Raw genomic sequence first — 26,106 nt, 5'->3', positions numbered from 1 at the left:
GGGATTTTCTGAAGAGTCCCATGCCTAAACCAGCTCAGCTAGACTGCAGAGGCCCAGCTTCCCTCAGACAGTGAATTAGAGCCTAGTGGGTCCAAAAGAGAGTCTAGCTTTCACCTGGCAACAGATTCTGGAAGATGTCCCAGCCCCAAAGGGAAGGTTGATGTCCCAGCCCCAGAGGGAGGGTGTGGACTTCCAAACCAGTCCCCTAACCTAGCACCAGGTCTCACCCCACCCCAACCACTCCATTCGAGGCCAGAGGAGTCAGATTTCACAAGTATGCCCAGCCATTCAGAATGGCTCCAACACGCTTCCCTCTGTTCCCTGCAAGGAGAGACCCCACCCCCAGCCTGGCGGGCAGTCTATGCCCATGGATGATGTTCTCCTCTGGCAACTGCCAGTGGAGAGGTAGCACCACGGGAGGGAGAGATGAGGGGCACAGCAGACCCATGGGACTTCAGAGCCTTTGTCAAGGGCTAGGACTGCCTCCAGGCTGCTGTCAGCCCTCAAGAGTGCAGGCACTTTCTGGGCGGGGCTTCTGCTGCCCCACTGTCCAAGGATAATGACCTCAGGCAGACAGGGTGCTGAAGCCTCTGTCAGTGGCTTAAGCCAAGGATTGCAAATGCAGGAGATTCACCCACTGTGCACTCTGTAGGTTGGCTTAGCATGAGCCCTGAGGAACGGCTAAGCCAGAAGCTCAAGTCCCAGCCTCGCCACGACCTCAGAGAGCCCTCAGGCCCTGCAGGCTCAGGCCTCACTTTTCCTACCTGTAAACTGAGAGAATAACACAAGATTGAATCAAAGGGCTTTTGCCCTGAGTGTGTTGTTTTGTTCCTTTGTGTACATTCTGGATCCTTGTGTTACATACATGAACTGCTCTCTAGGACACCCATGTAACTGTGTCCTCGGGTGCAAACATAAGGAATCGTGTGTTTGTGCTGGGGGAGGAGAGACCCCAGAACAATATCCTCCCCATCCCTTCTCAATAGGAGGAAGCCACCGACTTCCTCCCTTTCCTGTCTCCTGCCTCCTGCCCACTGGCAGGACTGAGGACCACGGGGAGAGGAGGGGAAGGGAAACGGCCCAACAGTCCCCAGGTCTGTCCTTACGACAACCCTCCCCCCACCCTAAGTGACCCCATTCCAGGACCTTCCAGGCCACACCCATCCCCAGACTAGGGGGGCCTAGAGGCCCAGAAGCAGGATAAGTCCTCCCCACCCGTCTCCCCTGCCACCCCTCCCACCCAAGCTAACTCATTTCCTCTTCCTCCCAAACACCAACACACACTGACTGCACAGGCTGAGCAACCAGACCCAGCGACTGACCCTGGGCCCCACTTGTGCTGGCTGGCACAGTCAGCCTCCGGAGTATGGTCTGGCTGGAGCCCCCTTTGCTACTCCCCATCTTCTTCCTGGCTTCTCATGTTGGTAAGTCTCCCCTGAACCTCCTTGCCCAGGGTCTTGACTACCCCCACCCCCGAAAACCCTATCATTATTGCAATCTCTTTCCTCCACACCCTGATTCACTAAAAAGTGGGATCGGGGCCTGGAAAACCCTGGCAGAAGCTAGGGATAGGGGGAGGGAAGCAGCCTCAGACTGTGTTGGATTTGAACATCAGTGGGGAGCAGCAGAGCCTCTGGGCCCCCTGAAGTTTTCAGGCGTGCTCATACGGTCAGTGTGTGGGACTCAACTCAGTTATTCATTCGACAAACATTTATCGAGTACCAACAATATTCCAAGAGCTATAAGAAGCAGAGAACTTCTAGAGCTGTACAACAGATTGAATGATGCTGACCTCCTATGGCTGTAACTGGGTTTCAGTGAGGTAATTTACAAAGAGCACTTGCTAAGAGCTTCTGAATACGTGGTAGCCCATTCCTTCAGTGTGCTGCCCAAAGAGGATTAGAACACAAAGGCCACCTTGAGAGGCTTGCGGTCTAGTGGGAGACCCGGGACACTGGGTGAGCACGGAACAGACACAGAGGAGCACTGAAGAGTCAGCCTACTCTCCTTCAGGGTAGGAGATGGAAAGGGATCAGGACAGACTTCACTCAGAGGAGTGGTCTTCATTCCAGGGCAATCAGAACAATAGACACAAGTCTCAGAGGCGCAGAAGTACAGGGAAGCGAGGGATTCTGGAGGGAACACACAGCAGGAGGGGCAGTGGGAACTGCAAGGGAGCTCTACAGCAAGCTCTGCATCCTGAAGGGGAATAGGGAGCCACGGAAGGTTGTAGGCCAGAGAGTCACAAGGTCTCGAACCGGTCAGTTTGGAGGACAAGCTGAGGGAAGAGTGTGGCTATCAGGATGGTCCATGGAAGCAAGGATGAGAGTTAACAAGGGCAGACTTGAGGGTGGGGACGAAGTCTATAGAGGTTCTGAGGAAACAGAATTATTTTGTGACTGATTGGGGCAGTCAGAACAGTGCTTCAAAGTGTGGACTTTAGAGTCAGAAACCAGGCTCTGCCAGTTACTAATTGTATGCCCTTGGGTAAGTTATTTCTCTGAGCCCTAATTTTCCAGCTATAAACCTGGGGTAATAATACCCACCTCCCAGGAGAGCTGGGATGATAAAACAAGAGAACATAAGTAAAGACGAGGCATATAACTGATCTCCGATGGACTCATTATGATAGCAGCAGTATGAAATGTCTCGAAGTTTGTATCTCAGATGGGTTTTCCAGTCTGCTGAGGCAGGAAGTCCAGAGAAGAGCAAGTTTGGGGAGAGCCGAGAGACCTGCCCAGGGTTACTGACTCAGAAGTGATGGTGAAAGCCTGGAGAGGGGATGAGCTTGCTAGAGGAAGACTGGAGAATAATTTTTATGACCCTCCTCTGTGGATGGAAAGACACCAACTTCTGCAGAGTGTGAGGATCCAAAGGAAAACAGGTGCTTGGCACAGGACAGGCAGCCAGCTTCGTTTACTTGTGGCAGGCTTTCAAAGAATATCCATTGACATGCAAAGTAGCATCTAAACCAACTAACCACTTGGCAGTGAACAGGCAAGGACAGAGTAGGAGGGGCTTGGGAAGGCATGGGGTCCCAGGGCTGAGGAGGCTCAGCTGAGCCTAGACTTCAGCTCTGTGAGGTCCCTCCTGGCTCTGGCTTCACACCCTATGCCCCAGCCACTTTGAACTTGGACAGCCCCCTGTCCACACCATGGTATTTTTCATTCCTCACGTTTACTCAGGTTCTGGGACTTCCCAGGTGGCACTAGTGATAAAGAACCCACCTGCCAATGCTGGAGACATAAGATACGCCTCGGGTTAGATCCATGGGTCGGGAGAAGGAACTGGCAACCCACTCCAGTGTTTTTGCTGGAGAATCCCCAAGGACAGAGGAGCCTGGTGGGCTACAGTCCATGAGGTCGCAAAGAGTCAGACACAACTGAAGCAACTTAGCATGCACCAAGGCATGTCCTCTGCCTAGAAGGTCCTCCCCACCAATGACCTCTCCCTGTCCTCATCCTCAATCCCCACCCTGTATCCTGCTCAGCTTTAAGACCCTCCAGCTGTATCTTCCAGGAGGCACCTCTTCAGCCCCTCTCTCCCACAGTTTCGTGCATTTGATAGGTATGTCCAGAGGAAGCTCTGTAGAAGGCAAAGGCCAAGGCCCACCTGGTGTCCATGCATGTTTCAGCCCCAAGTGGGCCATAGGGCCTGCCCCCCCTGCTTCTGGCCTTTTGCTGGGAACAGAGCTCTCTTCCCTTCTCCCCATAACCACCTGGCTGCAGAATGCAGCCTCTCCCGCCTTCAATCCCAGCACAGCAAACCGGTCCAGATTCCGGAGCGACCTGGGGACCAGAGCAACGGGAGGGGTCCCTCCAAGACACTTCTGATCTTTAGCGCTCTCCTAGCCGGCAATCTGGTGTTGGGGGGGCAGAGTGGAGGTGGGAGGGAGAGCGGCTCCCCTTTGCGGAGCAGCTGTAGAGACAGGTCAGGAAAGGGCACTGCCAGGAATAGAGTGAGGAAACGGTGATGGGGCGCAGAGATCATTCTTTCTTTCCGAAGGCTGGGCTGTAAAGGGAAGCCATCTGGCTGGAGAAAGGAGGGGATGGGGAGGCTAGGGAAGGGGCTTTGTTTTTGTTTTTGTTCTGTTAGGATGAAGAGACTCGAGGGAAAGGGGCCAGTGCACCGGGAAGGGGATAGAGACAGGAAGGGAGGCGGATGGACGTGCCTGATGAAGTGCAGCGCCTCGCGGGGAGGGGAGGAGAGGGGAGAGGCTTCGAGGAGAGGGGCGAGAGGTGGAGGGCGGGGCAGGGGGAGGGCCGGGACCCTGCCAGATCGGAGCCCGGTGTCCCGGCCCAGGGGCGGCGGTGGACCTGACGCTGCTGGCCGACCTGCGTCTGACCGAGCCCCAGCGCTTCTTCCTGACCTGCGTGTCCGGGGAGGCGGGGGCGGGCAGGGGCTCGGACGCCTGGGGGCCCCCGCTGCTGCTGGAGAAGGACGACCGCATCGTGCGCACGCCGCGGCCCTGGCAGCCCCCGCACATCGCCCGCAACGGCTCGAGCCGAGTGACGGTGCGCGGCTTCTCGCAGCCCTCCGACCTGGTGGGCGTCTTCTCCTGCGTGGGCGGCGCGGGGGCGCGGCGCACGCGCGTCCTCTATGTGCACAACAGCCCCGGGGGTGAGTCCGGCCGCCAGTGATGGGGGGGTGGGGGAGGGGAGGAGGGGCTGCCCTTGACCCCTGACCCTGCCCTCCATCCGCCTCGCAGCCCACCTGCTCCCGGACAAGGTCACACACACAGTGAACAAGGGCGACACGGCGGTACTTTCCGCGCGGGTGCGCAAGGAGAAACAGACAGATGTGATCTGGAAGAGCAACGGTAAGGGGGGAGGTGTCTGAACTGGGTGGGCTGGTAAACCCTTAGTTCTGCCAGCCCGGTACCTCCATGGCCCTGGAAGCTCCTAGTGTTGGCCCCTGACGCAGCCGTTACTCCATACACCTGTTACCCGCTCTGGCCAGCCTCCCGGGGGGCATCCTTTCTCCTGCACCAGATCCATGGGAAGCTCCTGCATCCAACTCATCTCTGGCTGTGAGATGTCCTCCTACTGTGCTTGGAGGACCAGCGGCCTCATGGTCAGCTGCCTCCTTCCCTGTCACCCCCCAGTTAGCTGTGTTAACCCCTCCCAGTTGGGCTCTCCCAGAAGTTAGCAAGTACTATCACAGCATGTCTGACAGGGAGCAGAAACTCCCCCTGCTGAAGAAGAGAAGGGGTAACAAAGCCCCAGCACAGGCAAGGGACATTTGGCCTCTTCCAGAGATCTGTCCAGATGGGAGCAGGGACCAGGGCAGGCCTGACCCCACCTGGCCCTGTCAGCTCCTCTGGCCACCGCGGAGGAGAAAGCCAGTTTTCTGTGTGGTCCCAAAGATTCCTGCCTCAGCTCTCATACCCGCAGCCCTTTGGCTGCCTCTTGAGTCCCTGGACTCTTGAGCCAAAGGTTTTGCCTCCTGAGCTCAAGGGCCCCTGAACTAATAAGAGACATGGAGTCAGGTAGACCTGTGTTCTCTAGAATCTCTCTTCCATCCTGAGCAAAGAGGAAGGGGGGAGGGGTGCAGGGACGAGAACCCTAATATTAGGGTCCACAGATCCTGGAGGGAGAGGCTGCTGGGAATTAACTGCACAAAGAAGAGGGGAGAAGCATTCCAGGAGGAGGATTGATAAGAGCAAAGGCAGGAAGCTGTGAGATACCATATTGTTTCTGGAAGAGATAAAGCAGTTCAGGAATGCTAGAAGTCAAGATGTGGAGAGGTGTGGGGCTAAAGGGCTGCACGGCAGCCAAACTGGTGAAAATGATGTGTTGAGGAGTCCGATGCTGTCCCTTGGGCAATGAAGAAATGTTGAAGAGCTTAAGCAGGGCAGCTATGGTGGAGCCTATTGGAGGAAAATCTCACTGGTCACCCTGAGTGGAGGATGGACAGGAAGCAGGGAGACTGGAGGCAGAGAGACAGCTTGGAAGGCTGTGGGAGGCTGGGAGCAGGGTAGTGGCAGTGAGCGTGGAGAAAAGCGGGCAGCTTTAGGAGACAAGGAGGATGTGGACTGAAGAGAGTTAGTGATTTACTGAGTGGTTGGTGGAGCATGGAAAAGGCGCTGCCTCCCACATTCCTGGCTCAGGTCCAGACACTCGGTGCCTTCCCCCGGTCTGTTCACTCTGCCTGACCCATACTAATGGGACTCGGGATAAGGTGGGCAGAGGGAGGGGACCCCAGCTCTTGTGTGATGCTGAGGCCCCTATCCCGTTTATGCCCCCAGGATCCTATTTCTACACCCTGGACTGGCACGAGGCCCAGGACGGGCAGTTTTCGCTGCAGCTCCCAAACGTGCAGCCATCATCGAGCGGCATCTACAGTGCCACATACCTGGAAGCCAGCCCACTGGGCAGCGCCTTCTTTCGACTCATCGTGCGGGGTCAGGAGCAGAGGGCAGAGGTGGTGGGTGATATGGGAGGTTGGGACCCCTGTGCATACTTCCTGTGGATTCCCCTGAGCCCCCAGGGGTGCCCCAGTCCTCAGAAGCAGTGGTTCAGTGGGTGAGGGTCAGCTGCTGAAAGTACATTCCTGCAGGCTGTGAGGCGGGGCGCTGGGGACAAGACTGTACCAAGGAATGCCCAGGCTGCCTGCATGGAGGTGTCTGCCATGACCAGGATGGCGAGTGTGTGTGCCCCCCTGGATTCACTGGGACCCGCTGTGAGCAGGGTAAGGAGGAGGGGGCACCAGGACCTGGGCAGGAGAGGATGCCTGGCTGGGAGAAGACTCTCAAACCACGAGGATGGACTTGGAGGGTGAGCATGTTCCAGGAGGTCTTGAACGCTGAGACCCAACAGAGGCTTCTATACCCACATGCCCTCTTTCTAGCCTGCAGAGAAGGCCGTTTTGGGCAGAGCTGCCAGGAGCAGTGCCCAGGCACATCAGGCTGCCGGGGCCTCACCTTCTGCCTCCCAGACCCCTACGGCTGTTCTTGTGGATCTGGATGGAGAGGAAGCCAGTGCCAGGAAGGTACAGACTAACCCACCCTCTGGAGCCTCTGAGCAGACAGCCAGCTGCAAGCCTGGCCCCAACTCTTCCTTCTGGCCCTGCCTCACACACCAAGCCCTCCACCGTCCCCTGCTCTCTTGACCAGTGCCCTCTCCACCCAGCCTGGCATTCCCCAGGCCCCAGCTGTGCCCTTGTTGCGCCCCGACCTGTGCCCCTCTGACTACACCCACTCTGTGCCCAGCCTGCGCCCCAGGTCGTTTTGGAGCTGACTGCCACCTCCAGTGCCAGTGTCAGAATGGGGGTACTTGTGACCGCTTCAGCGGCTGCGTCTGCCCCTCCGGGTGGCACGGGAGGCACTGTGAGAAGTCAGGTACGAGCACGGGGGTGGCTCTGAGGAACAGGTCAGCTTCACCAGATGCATCCCCTTGGCTCAAAGCTCCTCCTCCCCTTGGGGATAGGCAGCAGCCCAGGGTGGGTGGGAGCCCCGAGGGGGCCCTGACCAACCCAAGAGAGTCAGGGAGGGCCTCTGGAAAGAGGCGTGACCTCAGGTGGGGTATGGAGGACGGGAGAAAGATGGCTAGGTGGAGAGCAGGGCAAAGGCTGGGGGACTCAAGCTTTAATATCGGGACAGTGGCATGAGGAGAGGCTCTGGACGTGATCAGAAGAGGTCAGCTCTCGGGGTGTTTGAATGACAGGCTGCAGGGTTCGCACTGAATATGATAGCCCCGCAGGGAGGGCTGACGAGGTCGGAGCGCTGTCAGATGTGGGTTGAGAGAGGACCGCAGCTGCTGGCGAGGGAGCGGGAGAGCCCAGAGGATCTGTCACAGGGCCCAGAAATGAGAGAGGCCTGAACCAGGGTTCTGGCAGTGAGGCTGGCGAGGGGTCTGGTGTTGGTGTGGGAGGGTCTGAGGAGGCGGAGGGCACAAGAGGCAGATTCGGGGGCCAGTAGAGGTGGGCGTGAGAGCCTGGAGGTGTTGCCCAGACTTCGCTGGCTTGCAAGCCTGCGTGACTGGGATGCTGGTGGTGCCTCCTCTAAGATGAAAGACTCAGGGGGCAGGGGTGGGGGGCTCTGTGGCAGTCGTGTGTCTGCCCTTACAGGGCCTCTGGGATGAGTGTCCCCTCTCTCCCCAGACCGGATCCCCCAGATCTTGGACATGGTCTCCGAACTGGAGTTCAACTTAGACACAATGCCCCGGATCAACTGTGCCGCAGCGGGGAACCCCTTCCCAGTCCGGGGCAGCATGGAGCTCCGCAAGCCGGATGGCACGGTGCTCCTGGTGAGCCCCATGACCCCAGGGCCTCTGGGGGTCCAGGGCCTCTGCCCACCCCCAGGTTCCTTCACCCCTTGGGGTTTTCTGCAGGCTCTGCCCACTGGCCTGACCTCAACTCAAATTGGGTCAGGCTGATTGTTGAGGGACCACCTCCCAGTCTCTGTCCCCTCGTCAGCCTGGACAAACACACAAACCTCTGCCACATGGCACACTTTCTCTGAGGGCTGCCCCTTTCCCCTGCCTCTCTCAGTCCACCAAGGCCATTGTGGAGCCAGATAGAACCACAGCCGAGTTTGAGGTGCCCCGCTTGGCTCTTGGGGACAGTGGACTCTGGGAATGCCGCGTGTCCACATCTGGTGGCCAGGATAGTCGACGCTTCAGGATCAATGTCAAAGGTCAGTGATGTCCTGGGTCCATAGAGGATAGATGGCAGATAGAGTGGGTGCTAGCCGAGGCTGCTCAGATAGGAGCAGGAAGGGCAAGAGCATGTAAGGTCACAGCCCAGCACCAGGCAGAGAAGAGGGCTTGTGGTCAGCCTGAGGCCTGGACCGGGCACTCTCCAGGCTGGAGCATAGCTCAGTCCCACCTGGAAAGGGAACCCATGCCCCAGAAATGGGGCACTCTCCAGCCTTGCCCCGGGCAATGCTTCCTTTCTATCTCCCCCACCCCGCAGATACACAGTGCCTTTCTCTCCGCTTCTGCGAGGCTGTGTTCCCTCCAACCCCAAGTCACACCACCGGGCACCCAGTGCTACAACAGGGGAGTGCCTGGGGCTGTGGACCTGTTTCATTTCCCAGAAGTGCTTCCTGGTGAATAAGGAGGCAGCTGCCAGTGCCCAAGACTGCTGAGAGCCAAGCACCCCCACCCCAGTCTAGGTGTCCCCCACCTTCTGCAGCACCTTAAGCATCAGACGTTCACACCCCTTCCCGCCCCCCGGTCCTCTCTCCCTGTGCTCCTGACCCTGCCACCGCCTCCCCCGACACGAGCCCAGACCTCTGTCCCTCTCCCTCTTCTCACTGTCCGACTCTGCTCCCATCCTCCCTCTACTCCTCTGTCGCCCCCTCCACCACCCCAGGGACCCACCTCCAGCCTTCCTCTTCTCACTCTGCCCAGGCCACTTGGCTTTGAATCTTCACTACCTATTCTAGCTCCGTCATCCAAGCGAGTTACCTTGCCCCTCATAGCTTGTTTCTCTCTCTGTAAAATGAGGATATCAGCACTCCCTTGGTAGGATTGCCGTGAAGATTAAATTAGATGATGCGTTTAAGCATTTGGCACAGTGCCTGATGCAGGGTATGTGGTCAATGTATGTTGACATTTATTGCTATTAGTAGTTATAATGTCACCTAGTCCTAAGATTTCAACCCTTCCCTGGCAACTCTCAAATAACGATCTGCAGCCTGGACCCCTCTCCTGGGCTCCAGACCTCTGTGTAATGGGGGTCTGGTTCTGAAGTCAGTGGGTGCACGCCTCAGGGGCCCTACTCCAGGTCACCTAATCCTCTGCATGAGCCGCAGGCCCAGGGCTCCATAGGATCCAAACTGGACCATCCTCTCCCTCCAGGCCAGCACTTCTTCCTTACATGTGTGTTCCTGCCCGACAACATTGTTCCTTCCCACCCCTTCTACCACACCCCTGCATCCTCCTTGACCCTCCTCCCTCCCCCCATCCCTCCATTTATCCATGCATGCACTCATCCATACATATATCCATTTTACTTAGAAAATCCGTCTGGTAAATGTTTGGACGAGGCAAGGGAACCAGTTGAGACGTTAATGCAGTAATCTGGACAGAAGAGCTAAGGCAGGAAAGACAGTGACCGTGGGGTGAGGAAGCTAAGCAGGAGCACAGAAGCTGTTTGGGATCAGATGGGCTGATTTTAGATGGCCTGGTCAGACAGACTTTGTTTAAACCCTGGCTGCATGTCCTTAAGCAAGTCGTTCCATGTCTCTGAGCCTCAGTTTCTTCATTCTTAAGGTAGGGATGCTGAGCCCTGCCTAAAGGCAGTTGTCGGAATTAGAGGCCATGCACGTGAAGCATCTGGGTCGAGCAGGTGCTTCATCACCTGCTACTTTTTTTTAATTAGGAGAGTGATGAATGATGGGGAGGGGCAGAGAGCTGGGTGACACTGCCTTGGACTCTAGCCTTCTTTGTCCTCCCCGACATTGCATGGCAGAGTGCCCTCCCCCAAACCCCTGCCTGGCCGCGTCGCTTCCTCACTTAACATCTTCTGGGACACCCTCATCTCCTTGTTTCCGAGTCCCTACGCCCCGAGTTGTCCTCCCCAGGCCCTGGCTACTTTGATCATCTGTTGCACCTGGTCTCTCCCCAGCCCAGGGGGGTCCCCAGGTCCAAACTGAGACCCAGAGTTACCTTTGATGCCCAGAGCGCAGAGTCTGCCTCTGTCTCCGAGGGCTGGGTGGGCTGTGTGGGCCACGCCTTACCCTGAGTCTCCTGGCAGTGCCGCCAGTGCCCCTGACCGCCCCGAGGCTTCTGGCCAAGCAGAGCCGCCAGCTTGTGGTCTCCCCGCTGGTCTCCTTCTCTGGGGATGGACCCGTCGCCTCCGTTCGCCTGCACTACAGGCCCCAGGACAGCACCATGGCCTGGTCGACCATCGTGGGTGAGGGGGCAAGAGCTAGGGGCAGGATGGGGTGCCAGACAGTAATGAGGGGGTCGGAGGGATGGAAGGGAGCGGGGAGTGTGTGGAGAAGAGAGAGGCTGAAGGGAGAGCAGAGGCTTCTGGACAGAGTTGGGACTGAATGCTGTGCGCCCTGCCCCCAGTGGACCCCAGTGAGAACGTGACGTTAATGAACCTGAGGCCAAAGACAGGATACAGTGTCCGTGTGCAGCTGAGCCGGCCGGGGGAAGGGGGCGAGGGGGCCTGGGGGCCTCCCACCCTCATGACCACAGACTGTCCTGGTGAGAGGCCCAGAGTCACCCCTTTCTGCTCCCCAGGGGTCACTGTCCCATGCACTCCGGCGTTGTCTTGGCCTGTCGGCCCCGGGGTCCCTGCCTTTCCCACTGGAGGTTGTCCCTGGGGGTTCACCATTCCCGTCCAGCCCCCAGGACCTACTAGACAGTTCTGACCTCTACCTCTGGCCCCAGAGCCCTTGTTGAAGCCGTGGCTGGAGGGCTGGCATGTGGAGGGCCCCGACCGGCTGCGAGTGAGCTGGTCCTTACCCCCGGTGCCGGGGCCGCTGGTGGGCGATGGTTTCCTGCTGCGCCTGTGGGACGGGGCCCGGGGACAGGAGCGGCGGGAGAACGTCTCGTCCCCCCAGGCCCGCACCGCCCTCCTGACCGGACTCACGCCTGGCACCCACTACCAGCTGGACGTGCGGCTCTACCACTGCACCCTCCTGGGCCCGGCCTCGCCCGCCGCGCGCGTGCTTCTGCCCCCCAGCGGTATGCTCGGGAGGGGGTGTCAGGCTCGTGATGAGGGAGGGCAGGGCACGCAGGGAACACACAGGGCCGGAAAGGACGGGGGAGGTTACAGGAGCTTGGATGGACAGGCAGAAAACACAGGACGTGGAAACGGACGCAGGGAGGATCTGGATGTCAGGCAGACAGGAGGACAGGACACAGGAGGACATAGGATGCCAGGAGGGTGTGGGCCTCCAGGAGTGACTGGGACAGAGGCGAGCCCAAGGAGGTCACGGGAGGGGGTGGGGCGTGAGGAGGACGTGGGGCCTGGGGGCATGGGGACACTACAAGGGAGACTTGGGAGGTCAGGGGAGGCAGAAGCCCGTTGGTGAAGGAGGCCACAGGGAGAGGAATACACAGCCCAGGAGGACACAGGGAAGTCGGCAGCGGATCTCCCATGCTGGGGTCGGTAGAGCTGGGGACACAGCTAGAACGGCTCTGTCTGACCCCTCAGTCACACAGCCTGGTCCCATCTGAGCCGCACCTTCCCACCCCAATCTCCCCAGGGCCCCCAGCCCCCCGACACCTCCATGCCCAGGCCCTGTCAGATTCTGAGATCCAGTTGATGTGGCAGCGCCCCGAGGCTCCAGCCGGGCCTATATCCAAGTACATCGTGGAGGTGCAGGTGGCGGGGGGCTCCGGAGACCCGCTGTGGATGGACGTGGACAGGCCCGAGGAGACGAGCACCATCGTCCGCGGCCTTAACGCCAGCACGCGCTACCTCTTCCGCGTGCGGGCCAGTGTCCAGGGCCCCGGCGACTGGAGCAACGTGGTCGAACAGTCCACCTTGGGCAACGGTGAGATGGGGGGCTGCCCGGGCCACGGGGTTGGTCTCAGGTGCTCTCCCTGGCACGTGGTCTCCTGCCTTGGATCTAGGGCCTCCTGGGCCCCTCCCAACGAGTGATATGGCACCAGGCAGTGGGGGCCCTGACCCTTCCCTTCTTTCATTTTTTCCATTTTTCTTTGATGTGGCTCTTCTTTTTTCTTTATATTTTGGCTGCACTGGGTTGTCTTTGCTGTGTGCAGGCTTCCTCTAGTTGTGGTGAGGGGGACGACTCTCTAGTTGCCGTGCTCAGGCTCCTTATGCAACGGCTGCTCTCTTGTTGCGGAGCACAGGCTTTAGTAGTTGTGGTCCGAGGGCTCTGATGTGCAGGCTCAGTAGTTGTAGCACACAGGCTTAGTTGCCCCGAGGTGTGTGGAATCTTCCAGAACCAGGGATCGAACCCCTGTCCCCTGCATTGGCAGGCGGATTCTTAACCACTGGATCACCAGGGGAGTCCAACCCTTCCCTTTTATGACCCATTGTCCGAGTGCTGGGAAAATCATGACATTCCAGCAACTCGCTGGACCTAGGCCTGACATCCCCGCTCCCTCCCTGGTACTGGGATCTCTGACCTCCACCTCTGTGTGACCCCGTGGTGGCCTCCAGGTTCCCTGACCCAGGCATCTCTGTGATCTGCCCCTCTTCTGGTGTCCAGGGCTGCAGATTGAGGGCCCAGTCCAAGAGATCCATGCAGCTGAAGAGGGCCTGGATCAACAGCTGGTCCTGGCTGTGGTGGGCTCTGTGTCTGCCACCTGCCTCACCATCCTGGCTGCCCTCCTCACCTTGGCATGCATCCGCAAAAGCTGCCTGCATCGCAGACGCACCTTCACCTACCAGTCAGGATCGGTCAGTCACCTGTACCCGCCGCTGGGCACATGTGTGCAGACCCTACGTATATATGTGTCTACCTGTATACACACAAGTATTTGTACACTGTGAGTGTGTATGTGTGCACGCATGGATGTTTGGGTGTAAGACTATACTCAACAGCATACAAGGGTGCAATCTGTAATTTTCTCCATTTCTATAGCATTGAACTCAGCTCCTGAGCCCAGGTATATTAGTCGTGAAATATTTAGTATTCCCAGTTCAGAATCATTCAGTTATGTCCATGTTGCACCAGGGTCAATTTGGGGTTCTCCTCCTTCCCATGAGGGGTGATGGATGCTTGGGAAGCCTGATGAGAACATGGAGAATGCCTGGGCTTCATGAGGGCCTCTCTCTGGCCAGGCCCTCCTGCATGCATCTGTGACTCATGTCCTCAGCCCTTCTGTGACCTCCTTTGGGCCAGAAGGGCACTTGCACTTTGAGTTCCTCATCCCAATCTCCATCTTTGCAAATCCCAGGGCCTCCTTGGACTTAAGAACTCCAAGGGCCTTCCCTGACCCTGCATAGAGCAGCATATTCTGCAACCCTCAGACCCATTGCTGCAGCTCCTCCTACAACTGTTTCTACCGCTCTCGAGTTGAGCTGAGCCTGCAGCCTCACCTGTCACTCCTTGCGAGAAGCACAGGCGTCCCTACTCTTCTTGTCTTCCCTGTAAACCTGAGCACCAGGCCCCCACTGAGGGGGTAAGGACTGGGGGAGGGTGCTAACTCCCCTTCAGGAACCCCAGCATCACCCCATCTGTCAACCCTCTGCCTCTCTCTCCTCTGGGATCTTCCCCACTGTTGTCACTTATGATCCAAACTCTGCCCTGGGTCCTCCGTGCCTGGACTCGGTATTTACAGAGAAGTTTTGGCATTTCAAAAAAAAAAAAACAACCCTCTTTTCTCTCAAGGGCTGATCCTTGTGATAGAAAGCCTAGTGTCCAAGGCTGTTGTCTCTACCATGCCTCTAAAATACTCCCTTCAGAGATTCAATCGGCTTCTTTGTTCCAGGCTTCGTTGGCCTCCCTCTGAGGTCAGTGTGTGCAAAAAGCGGCCTGGCTGTGGTGGGGGAGGGTCAGGGGTATGAATGTGAAGGGAAGGAGCAGGGAAGTAGCCTTAAACGGATGTAGCATCCTAACATATATCAAGACATACCCCTGCCCCAGGCACCTATGTGTGGGTATCTGTGTGCATGAATGCGTGTGCTGGGCATGAGTGTGCCCATCTGTGAATGCCCCCATCTGTATGCACCTGTATCCTTGACCTGTGTGTTCCTCCACTTGTTCTCCTGTACAAGCACATGTCCACGTGCACCTCTCATGGATGCCCTGCCTACTGGCCTCCTCTAGAACACGTGTGTGTGCATGCAAGTGTGTGCTCTCAGTTGTCTATGTTTCATGTGAATCCATGTGACCTGTGTCCTCAGACCTCTCCCATCAAGCTGGGCTGCAGCTCATATAGGGACCCACACCCCAACAGGTCTATCTTAACCATTCTTTCTATTCTCATATTGGCACTGCCCATGGTCCCGTTCAGCTATTTCCTTTCCCTGGTCTCAGCCCTGCCCAGGTGGCCCAGGTCCTACTTGGCTAGGGCAAATGGATGGTCTTCTCTGTTATGTTCTTTCTGTCTTCAGGTCCTGAGTGGTTTGAGAGCTATGGGAGCTGCCAAGTGGGTGGACAGGGGTCATCTCTGCTTCTCTGCTATGGAGAAGAAAACCACTCCACTGGCTGCCTGCTGCTCTAGGCTTAGCATGGAGTAGGTACTCACTAAACATACCCCGATCCACTGCCCAAGGCCAGAATCCACTCCAGAGCATCCCTGGTGACAACACAGCCTGGCTGGGGGATTGGCAGAATAAGGGGAAGCTCATTGCTCCCATCACAGCTCACTCCAGTGCCTCTTGGTTTTAGTGTTAGGAGTATCAACCTTCCGTTGACTCATGCCGTGGCTTCGAGCAGTTTTACCTACTCCGTGTTCCTTCAGAGCCCACACACTAGATCTCCAGCCTGCAGTCTCTGCATTTCTCTCTGGACATCTGTCTACCCACTGGCCTGCCTGTGGCTCCATCCCATAAGATTCTGTCTCAGTATGCGTCCTTTGTCTGTCCATGCCTGGCTGGCCACCAGGGTGCCCTCTGTCTGGGTCTCTGTTTGTTTGTCTGATCACTGTTTTGTCTGCCTGTCTCTGCATCTTGCTGCCCCTGTCTTTTGTGTGGACTGTCTGCCTACTTGTCCCATCCTGTGAAGGGCGAGGAGACCATCCTGCAGTTCAGCTCAGGCACCTTGACACTGACCCGGCGGCCAAAACCTCAGCCCGAGCCCCTAAATTACCCGGTGCTGGAGTGGGAGGACATCACCTTTGAGGATCTCATTGGAGAGGGTAACTTTGGCCAGGTCATCCGGGCCATGATCAAGAAGGATGGACTCAAGATGAACGCCGCCATCAAGATGCTGAAAGGTCCGCTGAGAGCAACCCCTGCCCCAACCCTGACCCTCTCCTTTCTCCCTCAACCCTAGGCCCCACCTAGCTTCCACCAGCAACTGGCCCCAGCCCTCAACAGCCCATACCCTTTCTCCAGGATTATTTCCGGCAAAAGTGATATTGGATTCTTTACACAGAGTATGCCTCTGAAAACGATCATCGTGACTTTGCGGGAGAACTGGAAGTTCTGTGCAAATTGGGGCATCATCCGAACATCATCAACCTCTTGGGGGCCTGTGAGAACCGAGGTGAGCCCCAAACTCATCACCTATCCCATCTTCCAAACCCACATCATCAGCCAATACCTCTAGTAGCTTATAGGAAGCTTCAGAACACCAAAACATCACTATTGGTTCTCCTTCATGCATCAGGCTCTCTCTCTAGTACCATAAGGTGCCTGCTGCCATCCCAGGTGCCTGAGTATAAATCACCACCCTGTATTCCCCACCTCCCAGGTTACTTGTATATCGCCATTGAATATGCCCCCTATGGGAATCTGCTGGATTTTCTGCGCAAAAGCCGGGTCCTGGAAACTGACCCAGCTTTTGCCCGGGAACATGGAACAGCCTCCACCCTCAGCTCCCGGCAGCTGCTGCGTTTTGCCAGTGATGCTGCCAATGGCATGCAGTACCTGAGTGAGAAGCAGGTATGTGTGTGTGTGTCTTTGGGGAAGGTGTGCTAGAGGGATGAGGGGAGACCATCAAGTGAACTTCAGGAGATCAAATCAGCAGGCTCTAATTGGATATGGGATTGAGGATAGAGAGGATGTGACCCCAAGCTGCTGGCCTGGGTGAGTGGGTGAGACCACCCGCAAAGCAGGTCTGTGTTTGGGGGTGTGGCTTAGCATTTTGCAACTGTCAGCCTAGAACCAAGAAGGGAGGCCTGGACTAGGGACAACAGTCTGGAAGCTGTCACTTCAGAGATAGGGGTGCTGGTGGCTGGGGAGTGGATGAGACTCACCAGGAGAAGGGTGGAGCAGACGGGAAGCCTGAACCCAAGTCCAAGAACACCCCGCTTGAATGAAAGGGGGGAGGGGACAGTTGGAGGAGGGGATGTGAGACTGAAGGGAGGCATTTTGAAGTTAATGTATTGAGTATCTTTGTGACCCCGTGGACTGTAGCCCACCAGGCTCCTCCGTCCATGGGATTCTCCAGGCAAGAGTGCTGGAGTGGGTTGCCATTTCCTTCTCCAGGGGATCTTCCCAACCCAGGGATCGAACCCAGGTCTCCCGCATCGTATGCAGATGCTTTAACCTCTGAGCCACCAGGGAAGCCCGGAAGTAGAGGGCAGGGGTCCCAGGCAGAGGGAGGGGTGATAGAGCAAGGTCTCTGAGGAAGGTGGAGGGCCCAATGGGGAGGATCTGGAACTCAAGGGAGAGATCACTTTGGGCAAGAGAAGGGCCTTTCCACTCTCTTCAGTGGAGCAGGGGTCGGGGAGAGGTCAGGGAGAGACGGGGTCAGGGAGCATTCAAAGAGGAGAAGGTGCAGTGTGGTCACTGGGGAAAAGTCAACCGTTGTCCCAGGAGAAGGATACAGCCTGAACTTGGCCATGCCCCAGATCACAAGTAGGAAGGGGTGACAGCCCCCACTGTGGTTTTTCCCAGGCACGAGTCTCTGATCCAGGTTGAGGCCTGGGGTAGGTGGGCAGAAGAGTAAAGGGCTACTAAAGGCACAGAGGGGCCCAGGAAGCCAGCCGTGAGGCGGACCCCCTCCCTGGCCCTGGAGTCCCAGGCTCCATCATCCTCCGTCGTCCCTGACTTCTAACTGTGCCTGCAGTTCATCCACAGGGACTTGGCTGCCCGAAACGTGCTGGTCGGAGAAAACCTGGCCTCCAAGATTGCAGACTTTGGCCTTTCTCGGGGGGAGGAGGTTTATGTAAAGAAGACTATGGTAAGTCTCCTTCAGTCCTCCCCCTCGGGGCCCATGCCTCGCCCTGCCTCCCAGAACCTGCTGAACAGCCCTTTCTCCTTACCCAACCCCTCAAACCCACTCCCTCCCAGGGGCGTCTCCCGGTGCGCTGGATGGCCATTGAGTCTCTGAACTACAGCGTCTACACCACCAAGAGTGATGTGTGAGTGTGGGAGTGCAGACAGGCAGGAGGGTTTGGTCCCCTAAGGATGCGTGTAGGTGTGACCTGGACACATCTCAGAGATGTCGCAGGTTGAACAAGGCATGACTTGGCTGCCCCTAGGGTGTATTCCAGGTATGACACAGATGTGACACGGATGTGTCTTAAGCATGCCTTGTCCATGCCCAGCATCTTAATGGGAAGGTGGGGTTGGGCGGGGCAGGGGAAAGGAAGCTTCATCTTGGAAGGTGTTTCAGCAGTAGCATTGGAGTAGGAGAGGTTTAGGGCTGTGTTTGACTAAGAGACTGGAGGATGCCTTGGAGAGGTATGGGGCTGCGGGCAGATAACGCCTGGGCAAATGGAGAGACCACTCAAAAGAATGCTCTGACCTTCCTCTCTGAAGGGCAGGTCATCCCCACCGGAGAACCTAACCAGAGCATGACCCGTAAGAAGCCGCTTCTGCGCTCCCTCCTCTAGACAGCCACCCTGGCCCCTCTCTCCAACCTGGCCTGCCCAGCACTCCAGCCCTGGTCCTGGCCTTTCCCCAAGCTCTTTGGCCTGGCCTGCCCAGCTCATTGTCTACCACACCAGCACCCCTCTAACCACCACTCCCCTACTTCCTACTTCTGCCCCCTGGTCCCCTGAAATGTCTCCCCCAACTAGAACTCCCACCCTGGCCTCAGCCACCTCTCATCTTCCCAGCTGCTGTTATAATATGAGGCAGCTAAGAGCAAGGGCTTTGGAGCCAGACTGCCAGAGTTTGAATCCCAGCTCTGCCACTTGCTAACTGTGTGACCTTGGTGAGCTAGCTAACCTCTCCGTGCCTCAGTGTCCCTGTCTGTAAAATGGGGATAATAATAGTGCCTATATCATAGGGTTGGTGTGAGGGGTAGATGAATTAACATACATATTAAATGATGAGTGCCTGGCCCATAGCAAGTGCACAGTAAAAATGTTAGCTGTGATTATGTTGAGCCTGGGAGGCTGTGAAGGAATTTCAATAGCAGAGACCACACCTGGCCAAGGCTGGGGTAGGTAGACATTAAGCTGCTGGGCCCTAGGGCCTAGAAGATAACTCAGTGCATCCTCCTCATTTCAGTTGGTCTTTTGGGGTCCTCCTCTGGGAGATCGTGAGCCTTGGTGAGTCCCTGAGCCCTGTTCCCCAGAAGGCCCCCACCTTTCCCTGACCCCCATCCCCCTCCTCCTGGACCCTGGGCTAAGAGGGCATCACCCTCCCACAGGGGGCACCCCATACTGCGGCATGACGTGTGCCGAGCTATATGAGAAGCTGCCACAGGGCTACCGCATGGAGCAGCCTCGAAACTGTGACGATGAAGTGTGAGTCCCTCAGCCTCGAGCCCCGGGCCCCCTGTCAGTCACGCCAGCAGGCCCTGACCCTCATCTCATCGATTGCCCACCCACAGGTACGAGCTGATGCGGCAGTGCTGGCGGGACCGTCCATACGAGCGACCCCCCTTTGCCCAGATCGCGCTACAGCTGGGCCGAATGCTGGAAGCCAGGAAGGTGAGGAGAGCACCAGGGTGTGGGGAGAGCTGGGCTCACTGAGCTCACAGGAGTGCCCTCACAGTGCCCACAGGAGCGAGAAGGCAGCAGTCTCCACGGCCCTGTCCCCACCAACAGCTGCACCACAGCCAAACCAGGCCCTGGGGTGTAGCACCCTGTCTAGCTTTCACTGAGTTGGACACTCGGCCTTTCTAGAGCCTTCCAAGGCCACTGATTAGCTTCAGTAGCAAGTCCCTGTCCCAGATCCCATGTCCAGGACTCCCTGCTTTCCTCTGCTGGGGTCATCAGTCCTTTCTTATCATGGACACCTCTTCTCACCTGGCACAGAGCCAGGGTGGAATGCATGAATGGTCAGCTCACCAAATGGATGGATGGATGAGCAACACAGTAACTGAATGAATGGATGTATAGAACCAGTGGATGAATGATATAATAATCATACAAATAAATTAATTAAGGGAATTCCTTAATTGCTTGGTGGTCCAGTGGTTAGGACGCCACGATTCCACTACAGGAGGCACAGGTTTGATCCCTTGTCTGGGGACTAAGAATCCTGTAAGCTACATGACAAAAAACCATGTGATTAAATAACTGAATCTAATGTAATAATATTATAAGTAAATGATAATAATATAAGTAAATGAATTATCAAATAAATCTAAGTGAAGAAGTACGTGAAAATGAGTAATGTGAAAACAGTTCTTAAATATGAATTAATGACTGAATAGTTTTAGGAATTATTAAACTATCTTAAGAATGAAGGAATAATCAAATAACCATGAAAGCGAAAGTTGCTCAGTCGTGTCTGACTCTTTGCAATCCCAAGGACTATACATTCCATGGAATTCTCCAGGCTAGAATACTGGAGTGAGTAGCCATTTCCTTCACCAGGGGGTCTTCCCAACCCAGGCATCGGACCAAGTCTCCCACATTGCAGGCGGATTCTTTACCAGCTGAGCCACCAGGGAAGCCCAAGAATACTGGAGTGGGTGGCCTATCCCTTCTCCAGGGGATCTTCCTGACCCAGGAATTGAACTGGGGTCTCCTGCATTGCAGGCAGATTCTTTACCAACTGAGCTAAGTAGTTATCGGAATTATTCAACTATCTTAAGAATGAAGGAATAGTCAAGCAACCATAAAAATGGGTAAATCAGCAGAAATAGCTTTCTGAATACAAGAATAAGGAAATGAATGGATGAATACATTAGCCATCAATTCAGTAGATAAGGGCATGAAAAAACACCTATCTAACATTGTGTCAGGGGTCTCTCATGTTAGCTTCCCAGCTGTGGTCTGATATTCTTGCTGCTCTGGGCTGGTGAGGACCACCCTTGGCCATGGGGTCATCTTGAGTCTCCAGTACGGATCAGTGTCTCTTCCAGTACCCCAACCATATGGAAGTCAAGGACCTCCAGGGTAGGCATACCCCAGTCCCTGGCCCCCCACTAAAGCTTGCTCTGCTCCCCAGGCCTATGTGAACATGTCGCTGTTTGAGAACTTCACATACGCAGGCATTGACGCTACAGCTGAGGAGGCCTGAGCGACTGTCCGACCAGATCCTGGCTCTGCTGGCCAGAGCACACTCGGCTCTCCAACCTGTGACTACTGATCCTTGTCACCTGAGCTGCCTCAAGGAATTGGTTTTTAACTTAAGGAAGAAAAATGGAGATCCAGGGATGGGGTGGGCTCAGGGGGGCTGGGTCCTCATCCCTTGCAGTTGCTCCCAGTGCCTCCTGCATCACTGATGGCTACCCTCCCATCCTTCCTTCTGGCTCAGCTGCTCCAGAGCTGTTGGCGCTCTTCTGCTCCCTCCACTCAAACCCCCGCTTCAACCCCTCCATTCAAGCTAGCACTCACACCACTAACGTGCAGTTTTCAGCTGCGCCCTACTCCCAGCCTCGTAATCAGGAAAAATAAATGCTCTGAGAAGCTCCATCCAATGTCTACGTTTTACTGCTGGTCAACCCCAGGGAAAAGTTAAACCAAAGAGGGAGAAACTGGACTTTCCAAGAAAAGAAATGCTCTCCCTTGTGACACTGTCATTATTTCAAGCCCTCAATGATGGGAGATGTCCTGAAAGACCCATTTTACACATACACTGCCCCCACATCAGGCTTCCCTGATAGCTTAGTTGGTAAAGAATCTGCCTGCAATGCAGGAGACCCTGGTTCAATCCCTGGATTGGGAAGATCCTCTGGAGAGGGGCAAGGCTACCCACTCCAGTGCTCTGAATCCCATGGACTGTATAGTCCATGGGGTCGCAAAGAGTCAGACTGAGTGACTTTCGCTTCATAATCACTCCCTCACATCTCTATCATAATGAGAAGCCCAGTTTTCCCCTAGTCTCTTCCCTGTTCTCCAGCCTCTACTACCAATATGTCTCCCTAAACAGCTGCCAGTCTAGGATTCTTTGCTCTGTCCAAACAGTCCCTCCCAGCATTGGCTCTAGCCCAGCTTCAGTTCAGACAGCACCAGACAAGAGTCTGGCCTGTCTGGAGTGCCCATTTTCCTTTTGTCTCTAGGCAACCTTCCCTGGCTTGGTACTGCCCAGCTTGTGGGCCCCAAAGGAAGAAGGCAGAAGTCATTTTCAGCTTCAGTCAGTCCCAGCAGGATGCTTGTGCCTTCTTCAGAGTCTCTCGGTGTTTGGGGAGGCTCTCCCTGTCCTGAAAGCTAGGCCCGCATCACTAACCCTGCTGTGTGGGCTTCAGGCTTGCCCATCCTTTTGCTGTCCCTGCTGACCTCAGGTTTCTCTCCCACTGCTCCTTAAAAAACAAGATGTCTTGCTTCTCACATTTTTTCAGAGAATCAGATAAAATCAAAGAAGCCATAACATAACATGACATTATGGTTCAGTTCAGTTCAGTCACTCAGTCCTGTCCAACTCTTTGCAACCCCATGAATCGCAGCATGCCAGGCCTCCCTGTCCATCACCATCTCCCGGAGTTCACTCAAACTCATATCCATCGAGTCAGTGATGCCATCCAGCCATCTCATCCTCTGTCATCCCCTTTTCCTCCTGCCCCCAATCCCTCCCATCATCAGGGTCTTTTCCAAAGAGTCAACTCTTCACATGAGGTGGCCAAAGTACTGGAGTTTCAGCTTTAGCATCATTCCTTCCAATGAACACCCAGGGCTGATCTCCTTTATAATGGACTGGTTGGATCTCTTTGCAGTCCAAGGGACTCTCAGGAGTCTTCTCCAACACCACAGTTCAAAAGCATCAATTCTTCGGCGCTCAGCTTTCTTCACAGTCCAACTCTCACATCCATACATGACCACTGGAAAAACCATAGTCTTGGCCAGACGGACCTTTGTTGGCAAAGTAATATCTCTGCTTTTGAATATACTATCTAGGTTGGTCATAACTTTTCTTCCAAGGAGTAAGCGTCTTTTAATTTCATGGCTGCAATCACCATCTGCAGTGATATGGTTAACAGCATGGTTTGTGGAATCACATAGACCATGTCCAAGCCCTGGCTTTATTGCTTACTATCTGTGTGACCTTAGTCAACTCACTAAACCTCTCTGAGCTTCAGCTCTCTCCTCTGAAAAATGGAGTTAGTAATAGGTACCTCCCTGTTGTTAGCACTGAATATGATCACAGGACTGAACCTTGGAAGTAGTATTCAGTAAGTGTCAGCTGATAACACTTTATACAAATACAGGAGGTTAGGGGAGGGGTGTACTCCAAAAAGACTTCAGTGCTAAGAGAGTGCTAAGAGACTTTAAGAAGAAGAAATTAACGGGAGTAAATGGGAGGCTATGCATGTTAGGGGAGATGGCATTTGCTCAGATGAAATTCCATTTCTGATCTATTGCAGGGCTATTTCCAGGTCCAGGATGGAAGGATTAAAACGGGACCAACATATAAACAAAGGTGCCCTTGTGGGATAACAGATCTGTAAACAAACTAAAATACAGTGGTGTATGCTATAGGAGCAGGACGGGGATCTGGGGGATACGTAGAAAGAAGATGCAGTCAGGAAAGCTTTTCCAGGAAAAGTGACATTTTAATATGGGCCGTGAAGAAGAAGCAGGAACTTGATAGAAGAAAACCTCTGGCAGAGGAAACAACACCTGTAATATTTGGTATGTTCAAGAGCTGCAAAGAGTTCCCTGTGGCTGGAACAAAGTGAGAACATAGCTCTGTGAGGGTAATGACCCCAGAGAGGTGACACGGGCCAGCCTGTGCTGAAGCTTATAGGCACTATTAAGGATATGGGTCTTTATCCTTAGGGCAAAGGTCAGCCATAAAAGAACTGGATGTAGGGGTGTGTCATGATCAGTTTTGCATTTTTGAAAAGATCACTAGCAAATATGTAGAGAATGGATTATAGAGGAACAAGGTGAAGACATGCCTATAAATTAGAAACCTTCAATAAAATAGACAATTATCTAGAGCTTTGCTTGTGGCCCAATGGTTCAGATTCCAGATTTCTACTGTAGGGGACACGGGTTCAATCCCTGGTCCGGGAAGATCCCACTTGTTGTGGGGCAACTAAGCCTGAGAGCCACGCCTACTGAAACCTGCTCACCTAGAGCCTGTGCTTCACAGCAAGAGAAGCCGCCGCAGTGAGAAGTCCACACCGCAACTAGAGGGTAGCCCCCACTCACCACAACTAAAGACAGCCCATGTGCACAGCATCAAGAACCATAACCATAACCATAAACAATTAAATCATTTTTTTTAATGGACAAACTCCTAGAAAGACAGGAACTACCAAAATTGACTCAAGAAAAAATAGGCATTTTGAATAGACTTAGGACAAGTAAAGAGATTAAATTAGTAATAAGAAAGCAACCTACAAAGAAAAGCTCATGCCCAGATGACTTCGCTGGTAAATTCTACCAAATGCTTTAAAAATAAATACAAACTATTCACAAACTCTTCAAAAATAGAAGAAAGAGTAGCTCCCATTTCATTCTGTAAGACCAGTATTACCCTGATACCCAAAGCAGACAAAAATATCACAAGAAAACAGTGAGCCAATATAGCTTATGAATATGGACACAAAAATTCTCAAGAAAATAGTAGCAAAGAGAATCCAACAACATATAAAAAGGATTATACAACATAACCAAGTGGGCTTTATCCCAGGTCTACAAGGTTGGTTTAGCATCCAAAAATTAGTATAACATGAATGCATGACCATCTTAATAGGCACAGAAAGAGCATTTGACAAAATCCAACACACTTTCATGTTTAAAAAAAGAAACTAAAACTAAGAGTAAACGGAAACCTCATCAACCTTATACAGGGTATTTACAAAAATCCACGTCATACTTAATGAATGCTTTCCCCCTAAGAAAAGGAAGAAACAAGACAAAGATATCTGTTTTCCTACTTCTATTCAACACTGTACTGGAGGTTCTAGCCAGAGCAGATGTGCAAGAAAAATAAACAGCATCCAAATTATAAAGGATGAAGTAAACCTGTCCCTATCTGAGAATAACATGATCATGTATCCAGGAAATCCTAAGGAATCCAATAAAAAAAACTATTAAAACTAATAAATGAGTTCAGTGAGGTTGCAGAACACGAGATTTATATACAAAAAGCAGTTTTCTTTTATACACTTGCAATGAACAAACTGAAAATGAAAATAAGAAAACAATTCTACCTATAATAGCACTAAAAAGAATAAAATATTTAGGAATAAATTTGGCATGCAAAACATACCCTGAAAACTATAAAACATCACTGAAAGAAATTAAGCCACATCTAAATAAATGGAAAAGCATCTCATGTTCATGAATTAGAAGACTTAGTATTGTTAAGATAATAATACTGCCCAAATTGATCTACAGATTCAATGCAATCCCTATCAGAATATAACTGGCTTCTTAGTAGAAATTGACAAGCTGATTCTAAAATTCATATGAGAACTGCAAGGGACACAGATTAGCAAAAACAGTGCTGAAAAAGAACAAATTTGGAGGAATGATTCTGCCTAATTTCTAAAACTTACTACAAAGCAATAAAAATTAATGGTACTGATGTAAAGATAGACAGATCAACAAAATAGAATTGAGAGTCCAGAAAGTAACTCAGGTGTATATGATCAACTAGTTTTTGTTTTTGTTTTTGTTTTTTCTCAGCTAGTTTTTAACAAAGGTGCTGAAACCATTCAATGGGGAAAGAAAAATCTTCAACAAATGCCACTGGGACAACTGAATAGCCACATGCAAAAGAATGAATTGGACCTATACCCAAACACCATAAACAAACTTAAACTGGATCAAATACCTAAATGGAAGAGCTGAAACTATAAAATCCTTAAAAGAAAACATAGGGGTAAATCGGAGAAGGCAATGGCACCCCACTCCAGTACTCTTGCCTGGAAAATCCTATGGATGGAGGAGCCTGGTAGGCTGCAGTCCATGGGGTCGCTAACAGTTGGACATGACTGAGCGACTTCACTTTCACTTTTTACTTTCATGCATTGGAGAAGGAAATGGCAACCCACTCCAGTGTTCTTGCCTGGAGAATCCCAGGGATGGGGGAGCCTGGTGGGCTGCCGTCTATGGGGTCGCACAGAGTCGGACACGACTGAAGCGACTTAGTAGTAGTAGTAGTAGTAGTAGGGGTAAATGTTCATAACCTCAAAAAGTACAAGTAACAAAGTTAAAAATAAATAGATTAGACTTTATCAAAGTTGAAAACCTTGGTGTATCAAAG

General features: G+C 53.7%; 1 protein-coding gene across 1 annotated transcript; it reads left to right on the top strand.

The window, feature by feature from the left end:
- The first annotated feature begins 1,079 nt into the window (after positions 1-1,079).
- TIE1 (tyrosine kinase with immunoglobulin like and EGF like domains 1) lies at positions 1,080-21,362 on the top strand. Its single transcript, XM_040231442.1, has 24 exons — positions 1,080-1,094; positions 1,296-1,424; positions 4,303-4,620; positions 4,709-4,819; positions 6,248-6,403; positions 6,559-6,690; positions 6,850-6,990; positions 7,211-7,339; positions 8,101-8,246; positions 8,491-8,635; positions 10,702-10,860; positions 11,022-11,159; positions 11,346-11,642; positions 12,167-12,457; positions 13,139-13,329; positions 15,602-15,812; positions 15,974-16,084; positions 16,292-16,482; positions 17,612-17,725; positions 17,836-17,906; positions 19,003-19,043; positions 19,145-19,241; positions 19,328-19,427; positions 20,896-21,362. The coding sequence occupies exons 2-24, from the start codon at positions 1,367-1,369 to the stop codon at positions 20,965-20,967; spliced, it is 3,420 nt and encodes a 1,139-aa protein (XP_040087376.1). The 5' UTR covers positions 1,080-1,094; positions 1,296-1,366; the 3' UTR covers positions 20,968-21,362.
- The last annotated feature ends 4,744 nt before the right edge of the window (positions 21,363-26,106 follow it).

This window comes from Oryx dammah, unplaced genomic scaffold (genome assembly GCF_014754425.2).
Source record: "Oryx dammah isolate SB20612 unplaced genomic scaffold, SCBI_Odam_1.1 HiC_scaffold_28, whole genome shotgun sequence".
NCBI lineage: Eukaryota > Metazoa > Chordata > Mammalia > Artiodactyla > Bovidae > Oryx > Oryx dammah.
Note: the sequence above shows the minus strand (reverse complement) of the source record. Positions and strands in the feature narration are given on the sequence as shown.